Here is a 16,905-nt window from a genome sequence, read left to right on the forward strand (position 1 = left end):
AGTTGGACCCGAGACCGGAATCGGGGGGAGCTACACCCCCAGGAAGGTGTTGGAGGAGAAAGTGTCTGGAAAATAGAGAGGCCCTGCTGGGTGTTCTGTGTAACACACGAGGCCTGGACATTTAACTGGCTATCAGGACTAGCCCGAGTTCTCACAACGAGTGCGGAAAGGCTATTAAACCTCATGCAAACCAGGACCTACTGTGGGGGCAGATCCTGCCCCGTCTGCTACTGCCATGTTCTTCTCCCCCTGGGGCTGCTCTGGTCAGAGACGGGACCGTGAGCCAGATGGAGCCGAGGGTCCGCGCCCGTCTGGCCATGCCTGCGCTATTTGCTCAGCGCTACGCTAGGTAAATGGGCAGTGGATGGGGTCCGGTCTCACTCATGTGGAGCCAGCCCCGCGAGGCAGGGATCGCCCCAGCCTGTTGCACGAGAGGGGATCTTTTGTAGCTTCTCCCTCCCTGCAGCTCGGATCCTGGCTGCTGCTCATCAGAAGCCCTTAATAACATTAGCCTGGCCTGTTCTTATTGCTATCAGCTGATAGCTGCCTGATTCTTCTGCTGGGCGGGAGGGGGCCGGAGGAGTGGGGCGGGGGCGGTTCCCTGAGCGAACGGACCAGGAGCGCGCTTGTGGTGAGCCGCGGAGTGGAGGGGACGGGGGAGCTCAGACCTAGAGGCAGAATGACTGAGCGCGGGGCCTGTTCCAGCCTCACACCCTTCCAGTAACCCCACCGCAGTGACCTAGCTCTGCAGTGGGCTGCAGCTCGGATTCGCTGCCCCGGTGGGGGGATTGCTTGGGAAGGTCTCGGGGCAGAGGAGCGGCCATGCCTTGGAGGCGGATTAGCAGGAGCTTCACCTGGTCCAAGGTAAATCCGTGGGCCAAGGGGGGAAGGGGCCGAGGCGGTGGTGGGAGGGGAGAGAGGGCCGCGGGTCCACGCTGCTCGGCTTTGCCCTGGGGTTTACGCACCCCAAGATGGGGTTGGAAATGGGCTTGTCGCCTCCCCAGTGGTGAAAGATGGAGTAGGAGGGCCAGGGGGTGTACATCACTGTGGCGATGGAGCGGGAGATGCTCTGACAGGCCCTGGCCATCAGCGCAAGAGATTTCCCGGGGGCTGTCCGGTCTCATTTCCTTAATGGAAGGGTACAGAGCGGGCAGCAGGCAAAGGCTGCTGCTGACCTGCTTCGAGGCCATGTGATTCCTCCCTCCGAATGTGCCCAGCCTGGCCCGATCTCAGAGGCACGTCGGTTCTAGCCCCGCGGGGGGGGTGTGGTCCGGCGGTTAGCACTGCGGACTGGTGCTCCTGGCTCCTGGGTCCATTTGCACCCCTCGCTGATTCCTGCTCGGGCTCCTAGGATGCCCTCATGCCAGCTGGGAGCAGCAGGGACTGAGATGGGCCATGGAAGCGAACTGCACATGCTGGAGGGGAACTGGCGTGGTGCGCGCCCCGTGCTGGAGGCCATTGGGCGGTGTGGGCAAGGATCCCGGCATGAGTGTGATTCCCCGGTGCAAGGGGCTTTGTCTGTCCGATCGTGCCCGATATACTGACCCCTGCTGCCCTGAGGACAGCTTGGGGCAGGAGGGCAAAGGCCAGTCGTGGCTCCAGGCACCCCGGAAGCCTGCAGTCCAGTGCCTCTCTGCTTCTGGAAGCGTGGTGTTGCTCTCATTGTCTGTCCGTTTTTGGGCAGAGGAGGAGGGGGGCGGGGGTCACCATCGGAAGCCTCGAAGGGGACGCCCACACTGCGAAGACAAAGCCGCGGTGCTGACGGACCCAGAGGCTCGGTGCTGCGGGTTTTTCTTTGCCGTGTGGACGTCCCCGAGGGGGAGCGAGCCAGGCGTTTGGGAGGTAGGACTGCCCGGTGTCTGCTCAGCACCCTCGTGCCCTGCAGGAGGCCGTGCCGAAATCCAGGTCCATGCCCAGCCCCCTTCTGGGTTCACTGCAGCATTCAAGCAGGCCGTCACCTGGTGGAATCCCAGCGTCCACCCAGCAATGTCCGCCTGACGGCCATGCGCTGCAGTGAGTCCCGTCCACACTGCAGCCAGCAGTTGGACGACCCGTGCTAGCGGGATCTGAGCTAGCAGTGTGGAGGTAGCGGCTCTGGTGGAGCCTCGGTCTAGCCACCCGAGCGCGGACGCAGGGAGTCGGGTGGGCCTGAGCTCCAGCCCAAGCTGCAAACAGCCACACTGCTACTTTCAGCACGCCGGCTCCAGCCCTGCTGGCAGGAGCTGTCTCCCCTGCCTGGGAGGCTCGCAGACAGCTGCAGTGTAGACCCAACCTAAGGCGATGAGTTTGGACTCGGAGGAAGCCCAGCGAGTGGCTTTTTCTCCGCAGCTCGGCCTCATCGCTGGTTTCCGCAGCAAGCTCCCAGAGGCTGAGATGTCAGGAGTCACATCTGAGAATGGACGCAAACTCCTTGGGCGCGTGGGGCGGCGGGCTCAGGATTAGCGAGCCTGGGCTTGGCTGTCAGTCTGTGTGAAAAAGGCATTTCTCGCGGAGAAAGGTGGAGCTCTCGGCTGTCACTCACGGCGGGTCCTTAGACAGAAGGATCGGGAGCAGAACGGGCTCACGGAGAACACTGAGGGCCTTTTGCTGCGCTGGCTTGACCGGTCTGGCTCACCTTGAAAGGTAACTTTCCCACAACCGGGAGCCGAGGAAGGAGATCGTGGCTGTGATGTTCAGCATTGCCCTACCTGCTGCCCCTGAAGCCATGGTAAAACTGCCCTGGATGTCTTCGGCCAAACACAAGAGTCCTCTGGAAAACCCCTCCACAGCGTACAGGCCCCGTGGGGGAATGAGCCCTCCATTCCTCAGTGACAACTGATCAAACCATTGCAAAGGTGATTTGCAGCGAGCATGACGGGTCTCCTTTGCTCTCGTTTAGGATTATATTTTCCATTGCGGTGGCCCTGGGGATGTGGGGTGGCTGAGGGGTGCCTTTAAAGGGGCAGATCCTCCTGAAAATCTCCCAGCTGGGTGTGCGTGTGTGCAGCCAAGCAGGAACCCCCGCTAAAAACTGTCCTAGGTGGGTCCTAAAGCCCGGCCTGTCCAGTGTGTGGAATAAGGATGGCTCCTTGTCCAGACCTAACAAGGGCTTCCCGCTGCGTGTCCTCTTGGGGACTCCCAGTAGGTGGCGCTCTTCTCTCAGAGTCAGTACTGAACGAATGTGCCGGCAGGAGCCCAAACTCCTCCTGCAGTTTCACCCTGGTACAGGATTCATTGTCATTTAGTGTCCTAAGCCGTTGTATGCCGGGCATTTTTTTAAACAGCTGCCATGCTCCACCCCAGAGGCAGCTGCATTTCCGCAGGGGGTGTAGCGACTCTTGGCTCTCTAGGGCTGGAGCCTCAGCTGGTGTCCCCTGGCATAGCTCCGAGAAGGATCCAGCCAAGGAACTGGTCTGTGGTTTGCTCAGCGTTGTGGGGCCCTCCGTGAGGTCAGATTTTACTACTCAAGTAAGATGAGCATTTAAACGACTTGTCGCTGATGGCTGGAGATCCTAAAACGAATGAGGTGTGAATGCACGGAGGGGTTTTGGAAGCCCCACTCTGTTTTTCAGCTGAGGTCATGAAGTCACCCAACAAACCGGCTGTGGATGAGATTCTTGAGGCTGGGGATCGTGTGTAAATAGACGCTTCCTGCTTTGAGAACTCAAACATTTCCTCTGATGAGCCAAGCCAAGGCAAATGCTGGCTGCTCAGGCAGCCTGGCTTGTTAGGTAGCAAATGTGTCCTGCTGGTGGTATAGACCTGGCCTCTGCTCGGTGGAGACCAGCCCCCCATCCCATACAGCACAGGGGCCGGGAGCACACGCACGGACAGTTCTGTGCAACTGGCGTGGCTGAGACCAGAGAAACTCATGACATTAATCGATCCATCTGAGTTTCACTTGGAAATAGATCAGGAAAAAAAGAGGGGAGGTTTTCAATGCCCCTTCCTCTCATCTGACCCATACATGATAACTGAAGGGCTCTGAGAGATGGACTTAACCCTTTGGAAGCCAGCTGGATCTTAGATACAAGGCACCTGCCAACAGCTGTTTGGGGGCGGGTTGTTGGCCTGCAGGAGGCGCTAGCATGGGTAAGTTTCCCGTAGCGATGGCCTGGGGAAAGGATGTGCTAGGGCAAGGTCCCATGGCTGGAAAGGCTCAGCAATCTCTTTCCCCCATGTGGCCTCCCTCAGCGCTGACCAGAAGAGAGAATGCAGCCTGGCTGGAGCAGACTTGTTGCCAAGACGGCCAATGGCATATTGGGCTGCGTTAGTAGGAGCGTTGCCAGCAGATCGAGGGAAGTGATTCTTCCCCTCTCTTGGGCACTGGTGAGGCCACCTCTGGAGTATTGCGTCCAGTTTTGGGCCCCCCACTACAGAAAGGATGTGGACAAACTGGAGAGAGTCCAGCGGAAGGCAACGAAAATGATTAGGGGGCTGGAGCACATGACTTACGAGGAGAGGACGAGGGAACTGGGCTTGTTTAGTCTGCAGAAGAGAAGAGTGAGGGGGGATTTGATAGCAGCCTTGGGGGGGAGGGATAGCTCAGGGGTTTGAGCATTGGTGTGCTAAATCCAGGGTTGTGAGTTCAATCCTTGAGGGGGCCATTTAGGGATCTGGGGCAAAAATTGGGGATTGGTCCTGCTTTGAGCAGGGGGTCGGACTAGATGACCTCCTGTGGTCCCTTCCAACCCTGAGATTCTATGATACCTGAAGGGAGGTTCCAAAGAGGATGGATCTAGACTGTTCTCAATGGTGGCAGATGACAGAAAAAGGAGTAATGGTCGCAAGTTGCAGTGGGGGAGGTCTAGGTTGGATATTAGGAAACACTATTTCACTAGGAGGGTGGTGAAACACTGGAATGCGTTACCTAGGGAGGTGGTGGAATCTCCATCCTTAGAGGTTTTTAAGGCCTGGCTTGACAAAGCCCTGGCTGGGATGATTTAGCTGGGGTTGGTCCTGCTTTGAGCAGAGGGTTGGACTCGATGACCTCCTGAGGTCTCTTCCAACCCTAATCTTCTGAGATTTGCAGCAGGAGCAAGGGACGCACTCCCAGGCTGGCTGGGGGTGCTGTGTGGATAGGGAGTGGGAGGGGGTTGGGGCTGTGCTGTGGAGGGGTAAGAGAGGGATCAGGAGTTTGGGGAGGGGTGGGGTACTTTATAGGGTGGGAGGGAAGGTGGAGAAGCAGAGGTGAAGTGTACAGAGTACAGGAAAGGGCTGACAAACAGAGGACAGGTTTTCCTGACCTGGGTAAATTTTGGAGACTTTGAAATTGTTTCCCACCCTAAACTGAACAAAAAGACAAAACCTCTGAATTTTCAAGACCCGACTAGCCCGGCTGCTTGTGATTTGTTACCGGGATGGGGTGGCAGGCGTTAGCTCTGAGATCTGCGTGGTCGGAGACACTGTTCCCCGAGCTGTGAGCCCTGCTGTCTGTTTCCCTCTCTGATGAACCCCCACGATGGTAACTTTGCTTTTCTCTCTCTTTTCTTTAGGAATCCACAAAATCCTCCAAAAGTGCCCAGCCACGAGGCAGACCTTCCAGGTACAACCCCTGTGATTGCCCCCCAGCACCATGCCAGGGGCAGAGATTTCTCCCCCGGTGAGGAGAGCTGCCCTGGCCTCATTCTCTCCACAGCAGTGTGAGATCAGTGTAGACGGGGTTTGTTACTGTTCGATCTACTCAGTCTTGTGTTTAAAATCAGAATCTGGAACTCGGCCTCCTCTTGGGGCCTCCTGCCGATGGCTGGTGCAGTGGTTTGTGACCATGGCAGCGTGGAAGCCTGAAGCCTGAGGTTATAACCAGGTGCCAGCCTAGGGTATAGCGAAGAATTTCTTCCCCCTGTGCTGGTGGTTCATTAGCTGATTGCTCCTCCACAAGTTGGTAATTAACCAGAGCTCTCGCAGGGTGCTAGGGGGCGCTGTGCTAGGGGGATATGTGCCTAGGGGGATATCCCAGGATGGGGCGCTCTCCCCTTCGAATGGTTCCTGTGGGACTGAGCTGCAGGAGGGGGACCAGAATTTTCCCAGCAAGACTAAGGCCAGTCCCCACTCCCTTCCTTTGAATGCTCCAGGCTGATCCCCATCTTGGTGTCTCCCCACTGTGTTCTTCAGCCCCTGTCCTGTAGTGCGCTCAGCTCCTTCAGCTTCCAGTGAAGGCAGTGGGAAGGAGGGATGCTCAGTGCCGGGCAGGGTAGGGCCCATTTCTGGGGTCCTTGTGGGCTCACCCATACTTCAGGTGCCCCTTTCTTCATCTCCTCTATCTCCTCGGGATTCCTGTGGTCTCCAACCCTCACCCCCTGCTTACAAACACTGCACGCCCTTGTCAAGGTGTGACCTCTGCATCCTTGCAGGGCAGAGCATTGCTCCCCCAGGCGGGCATAGGCTGCCTTGGCAGCTCTCTCCCTCAGGCTTATCTAGGACCCCACAGTCTGTTTGCTTGGCCCGTGGTCGGATGCCAGGAGCGAGAGAGGCCCGTGGAGTGCGTTCCAGCCAGGCTTCACTTGGACTTAATGGATTATTTTTTGTAACCGAGATAAGCTCCCGGAGATACGGAACTGGTTGCCAAGAGGCAACAATAGGAGTATGTAACGAATGGCACTTGGAGATGGGGATGGGCCGGACAAGGTGGGGCCTGGGTCAGCACAGGAAGGATCTCTTGACCTGTGGGGCCTTGTAGGGTGCTTGCTACTAACTCCCCACCGGTGTTGGGCTGGGTCTTTGGGAGGGTTAGCTCTGGACACGGTTTCCAGGAGCCGGGCTGGTCCTGCTGCTTCCTGCTATGGTCAGTGGCCGTTTGGACAGCTGAACCCAGAGCCATGAGCTGCACCAAGAGCACACGGCTGGGTGCAGAGGCTGGCGCAGCAATTGGCCCCGTCTCTGCGCCAAGGCAGCTGGTGGCTAGAGTAGGGCCGGGGCAGCCACCACACCTGAACTCCATGGCTAGAGCTGCCATGGGAGTCTCGACGTGTCCTCGCTCGAGCCCCTTGACCTCTCCATGTCCATACCTTGCCCTGCCCATCTGTGGATCGGGGATGATAATAATTAGCTCACGGGTCTTAATGACCTACAGCTTGCAACATGCTTTGCAGTCGTCTGGTGAAGGAGGGTGCTGCAGGAATGCCACCTTGTTTGGGTTCCAGATCTCTAGACCTTTGCCCTGCAGGCCTGTAGCGCCCTGCTGGGACCTGAGTTGGCTGCTTCTTGTTGGCCCAGGAGCGTGAGCATGGCCCAGACCATGGAGGACAGCTGCGAGCTGGACCTGGTGTACATCACCGAGCGGATCATCGCCGTCTCGTACCCCAGCTCGGCCGAGGAGCAGAACTTCCGCAGCAACCTCAGGGAGGTGGCCCAGATGCTCAAGTCCAAGCATGGAGATAGCTACCTGGTAAGAGTCACAGCCTCGCTCCCCGTCTGCGGGTGGCCAGTTGGAGGGCCTGGGGAGGGATGTCGGGAAGGATGTGGAACTGACTGTGGGAGAGGAAGCTGTAGGGGTGGGGATCCTCAATTCCTGGGATTGCCAGGCCATCCACCTCCCCACAGCATGGGGAAGGTCCTGGCATCATGTTCCAGAGCCAGACGGAGACTCGGGAATCTCAGGAGGGTGTGAAGTGGAAGCCCAGATTCCGAGATCGATACATTCATGGTCACGAAGGTCCATTAAGAATATAAGAATGGCCATTCTGCATCAGACCAATGGTCCATCTAGCCAGGATCCTGTCTCTGATAGTTGCCGGTGCCAGGTGCTTCAGAGGGAGTGAACAGAACAGGGCAATTAGCGAGTGAGCCATCCCCTGTCATCCAGTCCCAGTGTCTGACAGTCAGAGGTTTAGGGACACCTGGAGCATGGGGTTGTGTCCCTGACCATCTTGGCTACTAGCCACTGATGGGCCTGTCCTCCATGAACTTATCTCATTCTTTTTTTAACCCAGTTATGTTTTTGGCCTTCACAACGTCCCCTGGCAAGGAGTTCCACAGGTTGTCTGTGCGTTGTGTGAAGAAATACTTCCTTATGATTGTTTAAAACCTGCTGCCTGTTAATTTCATTGGGTGACCCCTGGTTCTTGTGTTCTGTGAAGGGGTAAATAACGCTGCCCAAGTCACTTTCTCCGCACCCCTCATGGTTTTATGGACCTCCCTCATCCCCCCCTTCGTTGTCTCTTTTCCAAGCTGAACAGTCCTGGTCCTTTAAATCGCTCCTCACATGGAAGCTGCTCCATCCCCCCAAGTCATTTTTGTTACCCTTCCAAACCCCACCTTTTCCAATTTGAATGCATCTTTTTTGAGATGGGGCAACCAGAACTGCAGGCAGCATTCACGATGTGGGCGAACCAGGGATTTAGAGAGTGGCATTTTGATATTTTCTGTCTTATTCTCTATCCCTTTGCTAATGGTTCCTAACATTCAGTTCGCTTTTGTGACGGCTGCTGCACACTGAGTGGATGTTTTCAGAGAACTCTCCACAGTGACTCCAAGATCTCTCTCGGGTGGTAACAGCTAATTTAGACCCCATCATTTATATGTATAGTTGGGACTCTGTTTTCCAATGTGCATTCGTTTGCATTTACCAGCACTGAATTTCATCCGCCGTTCTGTTGCCTGGCCAGTCAGTTTCATGAGATCCCTTTGTAACTCTTCGCAGTCTGCTTTGGACTTCCCTATCTTGAGTAATTTTGTATCATCTGCCAACTTTGCCGCCTCACTCTTGGCCCCCTTTCCCAGATCATTTATGAGTATGTGGAGCAACACAGGTCCCAGTACAGATCCTCGGGGGACCCCGCTATTTGCCTCTTTCCATTGTGAAAACTGAGCTTTCTGATCATCCAGTCCAGGGGGCCTCGGCCTTCTCTCATAGGGGGATCCTGCTCCCGTCCAGCTGGGACACGCCTCCCATTTTGCCAGACTATCACATCACCTGTTTGTGAGCCTCCCCCCGCATCCCCCCGGGGCTCTGACTCCAGGCTCTCGTCTGAGCTCTGGTTGAGATGCCCAAATCTAATCGGATCTCCTGGGTCACGCCAGCGGTGGCATTGCACCCAGCCATCTGGCTGCTCCGTCATTCTTGCCGTAGTCACTCAGGGTCGTGACTTTAGGCTGCAACCGGTGCCTGTCCACCTCTGCCCGCCCCACAGAGAGACCCTGGAGCCAGGCATGGGTCCCCACCTCCTCTCTGACACAGGAGCAGAGATTCCCTGTAGCTCCGGGCATCTGGCCCTGCTTTCGCCTGGGTCACATCACCGGCTGTGTGACGCCCCGGGCAAGGCAGCCATAACACTCGCGGCCGCTTTGCTGCGCTCCAGGGGGCCGGTGGCTAGCAGCCTCGCGGAGACTCCCCCACAGCCATGGCTCTGCTGCGGGACAGACCCAGCCCCGGGGTCCCCACCTGGTGCGCAGGGAGCATGAGGGGGCTGTACCGTCCCTGCAGGCTGTGGGGGGAGAGTTTTGTCCCTGAGGGTGCAGTGATATGGGTGCGGAGTCCTGCTCCCAGCCCCAGTAATGAGCGGGGCTCCAGCAGCTCAGTGCTGCTGGTTCAGGGGGGCAGCACGGGTCTCCTGAGCATCCTGGGGCACCGACGAAATCCCCCTGGCTGCCCCTTCTCCGCTGCACCAGGGCCCAGCTCCCTGCCTTGCCTTCCGGCCCTGCGTTATCCCACCCTGCTCTGAGCCGAAGAGCTGCAAGATCTTGCTGCTGTGACTCCATCCTTCTTCCCCTAGCCCCTGCCAAATGTCTGGGGCTGGGACCGGGTCTGTGCGAGGTGGCCCAGGGCTGTTGCACGCTGTCCCTGGGACTGGGACCAGGTCTGTGCAGGGTGGCCCAGGGCTGTTGCACGCTGTCCCTGGGACTGGGACCAGGTCTGTGCAGGGTGGCCCAGGGCTGTTGCACGCTGTCCCTGGGGCTGGGGCCGGGTCTGTGTTGGGTGGCCGGGGATGCTGCACGCTGTCCCTGGAGCTGGGGCCGGGTCTGTGCGGGGTGGCCGGGGATGCTGCATGCTGTCCCTGGGACTGGTACCGGTCTGTGTGGGGTGGCCGGGGATAGTGCACGTTGTCCCTGGGGCTGGGGCTGGATCTGTGCGGGGTGGCCCAGGGCTGTTGCACGCTGACCCTGGGGCTGGGGCCGGGTCTGTGTGGGGTGGCCCAGGGCTGTTGCACATTGTCCCTGGGGCCGGGTCTGTGTGTTGTGGCCCAGGGCTGTTGCACCCTGTCCCTGGGGCTGGGTCTGTGCGGGGTGGCCCAGGGCTGTTGCACGCTGTCCCTGGGGCTGGGGCTGGGTCTGTGTGTTGTGGCCCAGGGGCCCTGCACTCTGTCCCTGGGGCCGGGTCTGTGTAGTGTGGCCCAGGGGCACCGTCCCTGGGTTTGGGGCCGTCTTTGCTCCACCGTTGCTCTTCTCCTAACTCTTTCCTCTCCTTCTCTCCCAAGCTTTTCAATCTGTCCGAGCGCAGACACGACATCAGCAAGCTGCACTCCAAGGTAAGCTCCGGGCACTATTGTGGGCTGGGGGAGGGGACAAAAGGCCCAGGAGGAGCCGGAGTCGAGGCGGGTCACAAGGCAGGTGTGTTCCCACCCGTAAGCAGTGAGTTTGGCGGGTCCCAGCCCAGCGCCCAGTGGGCCACGTCTCCAGAGCCCCCTCCCGGACAGCCCCGGTGGAGAGGCCAAGGGTCATGGAAATGGAGCACCCCTCTGAGCCCCACAGGGGGTCCTTCAGGGCAGGGGAGGCCCTGGGGCGGAGGGGAGGTGAAACCTGCCCCTTTGTGGTGCCCAGACAGCTCTCTTCCCCCTCCCCCAGCCCCAGAACCGAAGCGGGGGACTGGCAGTGACGAACCCCAGGTCACTGGCACCCCCGCGGGTGTGTCTGGGGCTGCAGAAGTGCCCAGGAATCCCTGAGCCCTGGCAAGGACCGGCCTCTCCTGGCAGCCCAGCCGAGCCCGCGCCGTCGCGGGTGCAATTCTCTGTGGTGTCTGGGCTCTGGGGGCCGGCCTCAGAGCCATTTTGTCACTCCCCAGCCACGCCCGGGGGCTGCCAGCTGCGATGGGGCCGGCCCTGATCCCAGCGACTCTTTGGAAGCTGGTGGAGCGACTCTGGCTGAGATCAGAATGGGGCCTGGACGCCAGAGCCCCAGAGTGTGTGGGGGGCTTAGCCGGAAAAGGGGACTCCCGTGAGGACCCGCCAGCGGCGAGAGAGTCCGCGTCGGGACAGGGCTGCTGCCAGCCCTTTGGATCCCCCACTGGCTGAGTGTTCCTTCGCTCCGCGGATGTGTTTTCTTTGTCCGCCAATCCCATCCTGCTCCCGCTGCCTCTGGCGGCCGCACGGGCTGTGCGAGGACTGGGAGCCAGGCACGCGCCGGGATCTTTCAGCCTGTCCCCCAGCTCCGTTCCCGGGGAGACAGCCGGAGCGCTGCAAGCCCCCTCGGTGTGCCAGGTGGGTAGCACCGGGGCAGCGGGAATGGATAGGCGCGGGGGCTGTCTCCTGGGAGCAAAGAAACCAGCACAGGGCCAGGAGTCCCCTGGGTCTCTGCAGCTGGGTAGCACCAAGGAGGAGGGGAAAGTCGGCTGGGCCGGGGCTCGGGGGTGGGCTCCGGCCCCTTTCACCTCCTGCTTTAGTGGTCCAGGGCTTGTGCCAATTCACTCAGTGGCTGGAGGGATGCTGCACATCCCTTGTACCCCGCCTGCCCACCCAGATCGCTGCCTCAGATTGGCTCCCTTTGTGGTCAGTCCGAGCGGGCAGCCGAGGCCGTGGGCTGTCCCTACTCACTGGGCCGAGCGGGAGGCAGAGCCCCCAGCCCTGCCCTTGGGAGAGACCCTGCCCCGCGCCTTACGGGGGCTGGCTCAGGCCCTGGCAGGGTGGGACCCCGGGTTTGTGGGTGGCTCCAGCCTCTGTCCCCTGTGCTGCCAATCAATCAGGGTGGCACACGGCCCCTCCCGTGGTGCCATGCCCGTGCCTTGCAGAGGGGACCACCGGAGCAGGGATGCGGGCCAGGCTGGCACTGGGCACAATTAACCCCTTCCCGCCCATGCACCACACAGCCCACCTCCCCCAGGTCCTGGTTCAGCACGTCCCATCGCTGTCTTCATGTCCTCCCTCTGTCGCTGTCCCACCTGTGCCCTTTCCCCCAGGCTGATGGGCGGGTAAGGCCAGCCAGCGCAGCGTGGGTGAGGCTCTGCCATGGGGCTTGATGGCACCACACCAGAGCTGCCTAATCTCAGCATCGACGGCTCCAGGAAGGGGCAGAGCAACGGGTGGGTGTGCCAGGGAATTGGAGTGCCCGGGGGCTCTCGATAGGGGTTCCTGCGATCCATCCCGTAATGAGGTGCCAGCTCCTTTCCATTCTAGGTGTGGTGGAGGGCAGGGCAGGCTGGGGGCCAGGGGCTTGGTTGCTTTGGCCCCACTGCTTAGCCCAGGGTCTTGGGCAGCTGGCATGGTGCCCTCCCATTCCTGCTGGGTACCAGGTGTGGGCAAGGCTCCCTTGTGGAGATACCTCAAGGCGGAGGCCTGTTCTGCCCCTGGAAGGGAATCACCTGCATCTCTCAACCAGCGGCCCCGTGAGTGGGTCCGCACACCGTGGGTCCCACCCGGGGCAGGTTACCCGGCGGGCGGCAGCGCCCGTGAGGCCAGGCTGGCGTGAGGAGCCCTGGGCATCTACGGCAACCGGTAACCAAAAGCCCCAGAGGGAGCCTTCGTCTCATCCAGCCTCCTCCTCCTCCCTCCGTCTCTGCCCATCCCAGGTGCTGGATTTCGGGTGGCCCGACCTGCACACGCCTGCCCTGGAGAAGATCTGCAGCGTCTGCAAGGCCATGGACACGTGGCTGAGCGCCGAGCCCCACAACGTGGTCGTCCTCCACAACAAGGTGAGCGAGAGCGCCCCCCGGGGGGGCAGGGCCTGTTCACCAGTGGCCTGGGCCTATCGGCCCCGCTCGCGGTGGGGAGAGAAAAGCAGGGGGGTGCTGTCTCAGGGGGCAGGGCACAGGGACACAGGGGAGGGGGAGTAGGGCTTGCGGGGAGACGGGGAGCAGCTTGGAACACTTCCCGGAGGGGCTGAACGAGGGACAAGGGGTGAGATGGGGCGCAGGGGCAGGTCTGTGGCCCGGTGACATCTCGGACTCAAAGGAAAGAGCGCTGCGGCCAGCCCTGTGCCCCCCTGGCAAGCCCCACCCGGCCTTCAGTGCCAGCAGCGACCGTGTCACCCCCGGCGGCTTTCCCAGCTCCAGCACCGGGCGCTCTCCCAGCCGGCAGCCGGGCTGAATGGAGCCCGGCCCTACACGGGGCTGGTAACTAGCCCATCTGTGCTTTACTGAGAGGGTGGGGAAGACCCCGAGGAGCAGGTGTTTGTAGATGCTCCCTTAAGAGCTCTCAGCGACCCCTGGGACCTATGTCTGAGTCAGTGCCCAGTGCCACGAGCTAGAAACTCCTGGGTTCGTTGGGTCCTTGGGGTCAGACCATGCCATGGTCACCTCCTGTGTCATATCCTACCCCACCCCCTTGTGCAGCCTGGAGTGTGCTGGCTGCCTTTGAGCCACCCCAGAGGTGGCTGCAGTTCAGCGGCCCTGGCAAGGTGCTTTGGGAGGAGAGAGGTACAGACGAGATCCTACAGACAGGGAAATTTAACCCACAACTTTCTACTCACCACTGAAATGCAGCCACCTCTGGCTCCCAGCTGTTCCTCCTGCCTCTGGCGCAGCTTGTCAACTCAGCTGTCCCGCAGGGAGGGGGCCCAGCCGCACCATGTGACCGAGCAATCTGGGGGAGGCGTGCGACCCTGCATGCTCGCTCCCCCACTCATCACCTCTGGCCTGGTAGATAGGGGAGTGAGGGGACACGCACACAGTCAGGCATGACAACACACTCCGTGTGCGTGATACATAATTAGAAACACAATAGCTTCCAAATCCAGACACAGCAGTTCCCTTCTGTTAAAAGCTTCTGCAGGGGGTTATTCATCTGGCTGGCCAAATACAAGATCCCAGCACTGATGTCTCGGATTCCTCTCGCACCTCCCTTCCCTAGCGGATCACTCCGGGCGGTGCAGGCTGGAAATATTGTGAACATTTTGCTGGCTGCTGCAATGCAGCCACCTCTGGGGTGGAACGTGGCGGCGGGTTACCAGCGCCCAGCAATGCAGCGCGGCACTCGGGGCCCGGTCTAAAGCCTGTTGAAGTCAAGGGGAGGACCCTGCCGCTGGCTGGCGGACTCTGGGATGTCTCTGGTTGCCCCCTGGGGTGCCCAACGCCCTCTTTGTTCTGGTCTTTTGCAGGGAAACCGAGGCCGGATGGGAGTCGTGGTTGCTGCCTACATGCACTACAGCAACATTTCAGCCAGGTGAGAGGAGCCTGGCGTGCGTGGGTGTGGGGCACCTGGAGCAGCACCCCCGGCATCTCCTCTGGACCCTCTTCCCACAGCCTAAGTGCCCCCCAGGAGATAACCAGCCCGGGGACCCGCCTTTCAGAGCCTGGTTCAGGAGGATGCTGCTTCTCTTCAGCGTCCTCCCGCTTCCCCAGCAGCAGTAATGGTGCCTTTGGCCCAGCCCCCCATTCTGGGCTGGGCTCTGGGCCCTGGTGCCCACCCCTTTTTCTGCCTGGGGGGACCATTGGCAGCTTCTCGGCTCCTGGCATCTCCCTGGCCCGGCTCAGGGGGGACCATCCGCCCGAACCAGCCACCTGGGAGGGCAGCAGGCGGGGCAGACACCGAGGGAGGAGAAGAAGAGACCACCTCCTGGGGGGCAGGGACGTGGGGGCCTGCAAATGAGATATGGGGCCCTTTGCCTCCAGGCTAGCACTTCAAACCCAGCCCGGTCAGCTGCTGGGTGAGAGGAGAACAGGGTCCCTCACCCACAGCTGTCCCCAGCGCCCTGGGTTGGCAGCAGGGAAAGGTGGCCAAGGACTGACAGGACCAGGGCGGCTCCTCGGTTGGGGGCAGAATGTGGGGGGTCGGGGGATGCCCCTGCCCCTATGCTAGAGGACTGCAGCCTGCAGGGTTCCTGGGGCCGGGCATCGTGGACTGGGTCTCCGCCCGCCCGGCTCAGGCTGCAGTGGGAATTTCAGGTCTGTGTCCATCCAGCCGGCTCCGGTTTGTGTCCATAAATCCGGGGGGCGAGTGGGAGCCGCCTCCCTGAGCTGGGGTATCCGGTGCAGCCCTGTGGAGACAGCGTCCGGGACCCAGGCAGCGTGTGTTGGGGGCGAGCTCTGGAGTGTGGGGCTGACTGGGAGGGGGAGAGGCAAACTGGGCAAACACCCTCCTCCCGCCCCACGATGCTGCCGGGGCACCTCAGCCCTGACCCACAGCACCCCCTGCTCGTCCCGCCCTGGGGTGCCCCTCAGTCCCGACCTGCCCTGGCGTCTCCCCCAGCTCTGCTGGGGCCTCTCAACCCCAACCCACAGCCCCCTGCTACTCCAGTCCTGGTTTCCCCTCCTCCACAGCTCTGCCAGGGCCCCTCAGTGCCAACCCGCAGCTCCCTGCTACCCCAGCCCTGGGCTCCCCCCAACAGCTCTGCCGATGCCCCTCACTCCCGACCCCGCAGCCCCCTGCTAGCCCAGGGCTCTCCACCCCTGGCCCCCAAACAAGCCCCGAGGGACGTTTCCCCGGGTCAGATAAAACCCGAAAGGCCTCGAAAGAGCCCCAGTGAGCTCTCCGGCACCTCCTGTTTATAAACGTGTCGGGCGGAGACCGAGCCCCCTTGCCACGCCCTCCCGCGCACTGGGCCTTATTGCCGCCCGCCCCTCTGACCCCGTGCACCTTCCCCCCGCAGCGCGGACCAAGCCCTCGACAGGTTTGCCATGAAGAGGTTCTACGAGGACAAGGTGCTGCCGGTCGGGCAGCCGTCGCAGAAGAGGTCAGTCCTGCAGCTCCTCCCTCCCCGGCGGCCCGAGCTGTGAGCACTGGCCCGGGCCCCTCCTGTGGTGATGGAATTAAAGGTGGTGACTGAGCCGGTGTTTGATCGGGCATGTGGTGCCCGGACATGGTGTGCGCGGGGCATGGATTCAGGTGGGAAAAGATGCCCCTTGGTGGCAGGACTTGGTGTGCCTGGTGTGTGGTGCATCAAATTGGGAGGGGGAGAGGCCCTCCAGCAGAGGTAGCTGGGTAAACTCTGGCCCCCCTATGCAGGTTAGAGGGCTGGAAAGCAGGAGCAGGATGCCTGGCCTAGATCCAGAAACTGGGTCCCTTCTGGCTCTGAATCTGATCCAGACCCAGATCATAGGCATGGGTTTGGATGCAGGGGCTTGATGCATGGCGGGTTGGGTTTGAGATTCTGGGTCGGCTCTGTCCTTGCTTTAAAGGAAAATATCAAGACCCCAACCGAGAGCGAGGAGCTGAGGCAGTGCGTGTGGGGGGCTGGCCCTTTGTACCCTGGCTCCTGCACTCAGCCAGGATCTCAGGGTGGGGCTTTGCGTTCCCACAGCCGTGGTGCCCAGGGGAAACTCTCCTGACACGGGCTTGGGGATGAGCCTCCTGCGGACCAGCCTGGCCTGCCAAGCACCCTCTGCGTGCCCCTTGCTCTGCCAGAAGCCTTGGCAGATTAACGGTGCTGAGCCGAGTTCTGGATTTGTTCAGCTGAGTCCCCAACCCAGAGGAACCTGGGAGAATGAATGCCCCACCTGCGGGCAAGTCTACAGCCCCTACAGGGACAGACACACAGACAACAGGCGGCTGCAGGGCAATGTGCGAGCAGCCAGCTCAGGACCCGTCCGGGCTGTTGGGAATTGAAGGTGCCTCCCAGGGAAGGGGATTTGCCTTGCACTGCAAATCAAGCTTTTTCGCTGAGCTTTGATGCCCATGGCTCTCAGTGACCTGCACCAGGCCGACAGATGCACCAGGCCGGGCTCAACAGGCTGCAACCCGGCATCCACTTAGCAGGGTAAACGCAGTAAAATGCTTCCTTTCTCCAAGCAGCATTTGTGCCACCTGTAATTGCCCAGCTCTGGGTATGGGGCATGTGCGT

At 60.7% G+C, this 16,905-nt stretch overlaps 1 protein-coding gene across 1 annotated transcript in view; it reads left to right on the plus strand.

The window, feature by feature from the left end:
• Positions 1-642: 642 nt before the first annotated feature.
• TNS1 (tensin 1) overlaps positions 643-16,905 on the plus strand; it is a 132,151-nt gene continuing 115,888 nt past the window's right edge. Inside the window, exons 1-7 of the mRNA XM_077829448.1 lie at positions 643-864; positions 5,475-5,524; positions 7,195-7,366; positions 10,395-10,445; positions 12,698-12,820; positions 14,224-14,288; positions 15,715-15,798. Of these exons, the coding sequence (XP_077685574.1) occupies positions 823-864; positions 5,475-5,524; positions 7,195-7,366; positions 10,395-10,445; positions 12,698-12,820; positions 14,224-14,288; positions 15,715-15,798 (587 nt within the window). The 5' untranslated portion in view covers positions 643-822. The remainder of the gene's footprint in view (positions 865-5,474; positions 5,525-7,194; positions 7,367-10,394; positions 10,446-12,697; positions 12,821-14,223; positions 14,289-15,714; positions 15,799-16,905) is intronic.

This window comes from Eretmochelys imbricata, chromosome 11, assembly GCF_965152235.1.
Source record: "Eretmochelys imbricata isolate rEreImb1 chromosome 11, rEreImb1.hap1, whole genome shotgun sequence".
Taxonomy (NCBI): Eukaryota; Metazoa; Chordata; order Testudines; family Cheloniidae; genus Eretmochelys; species Eretmochelys imbricata.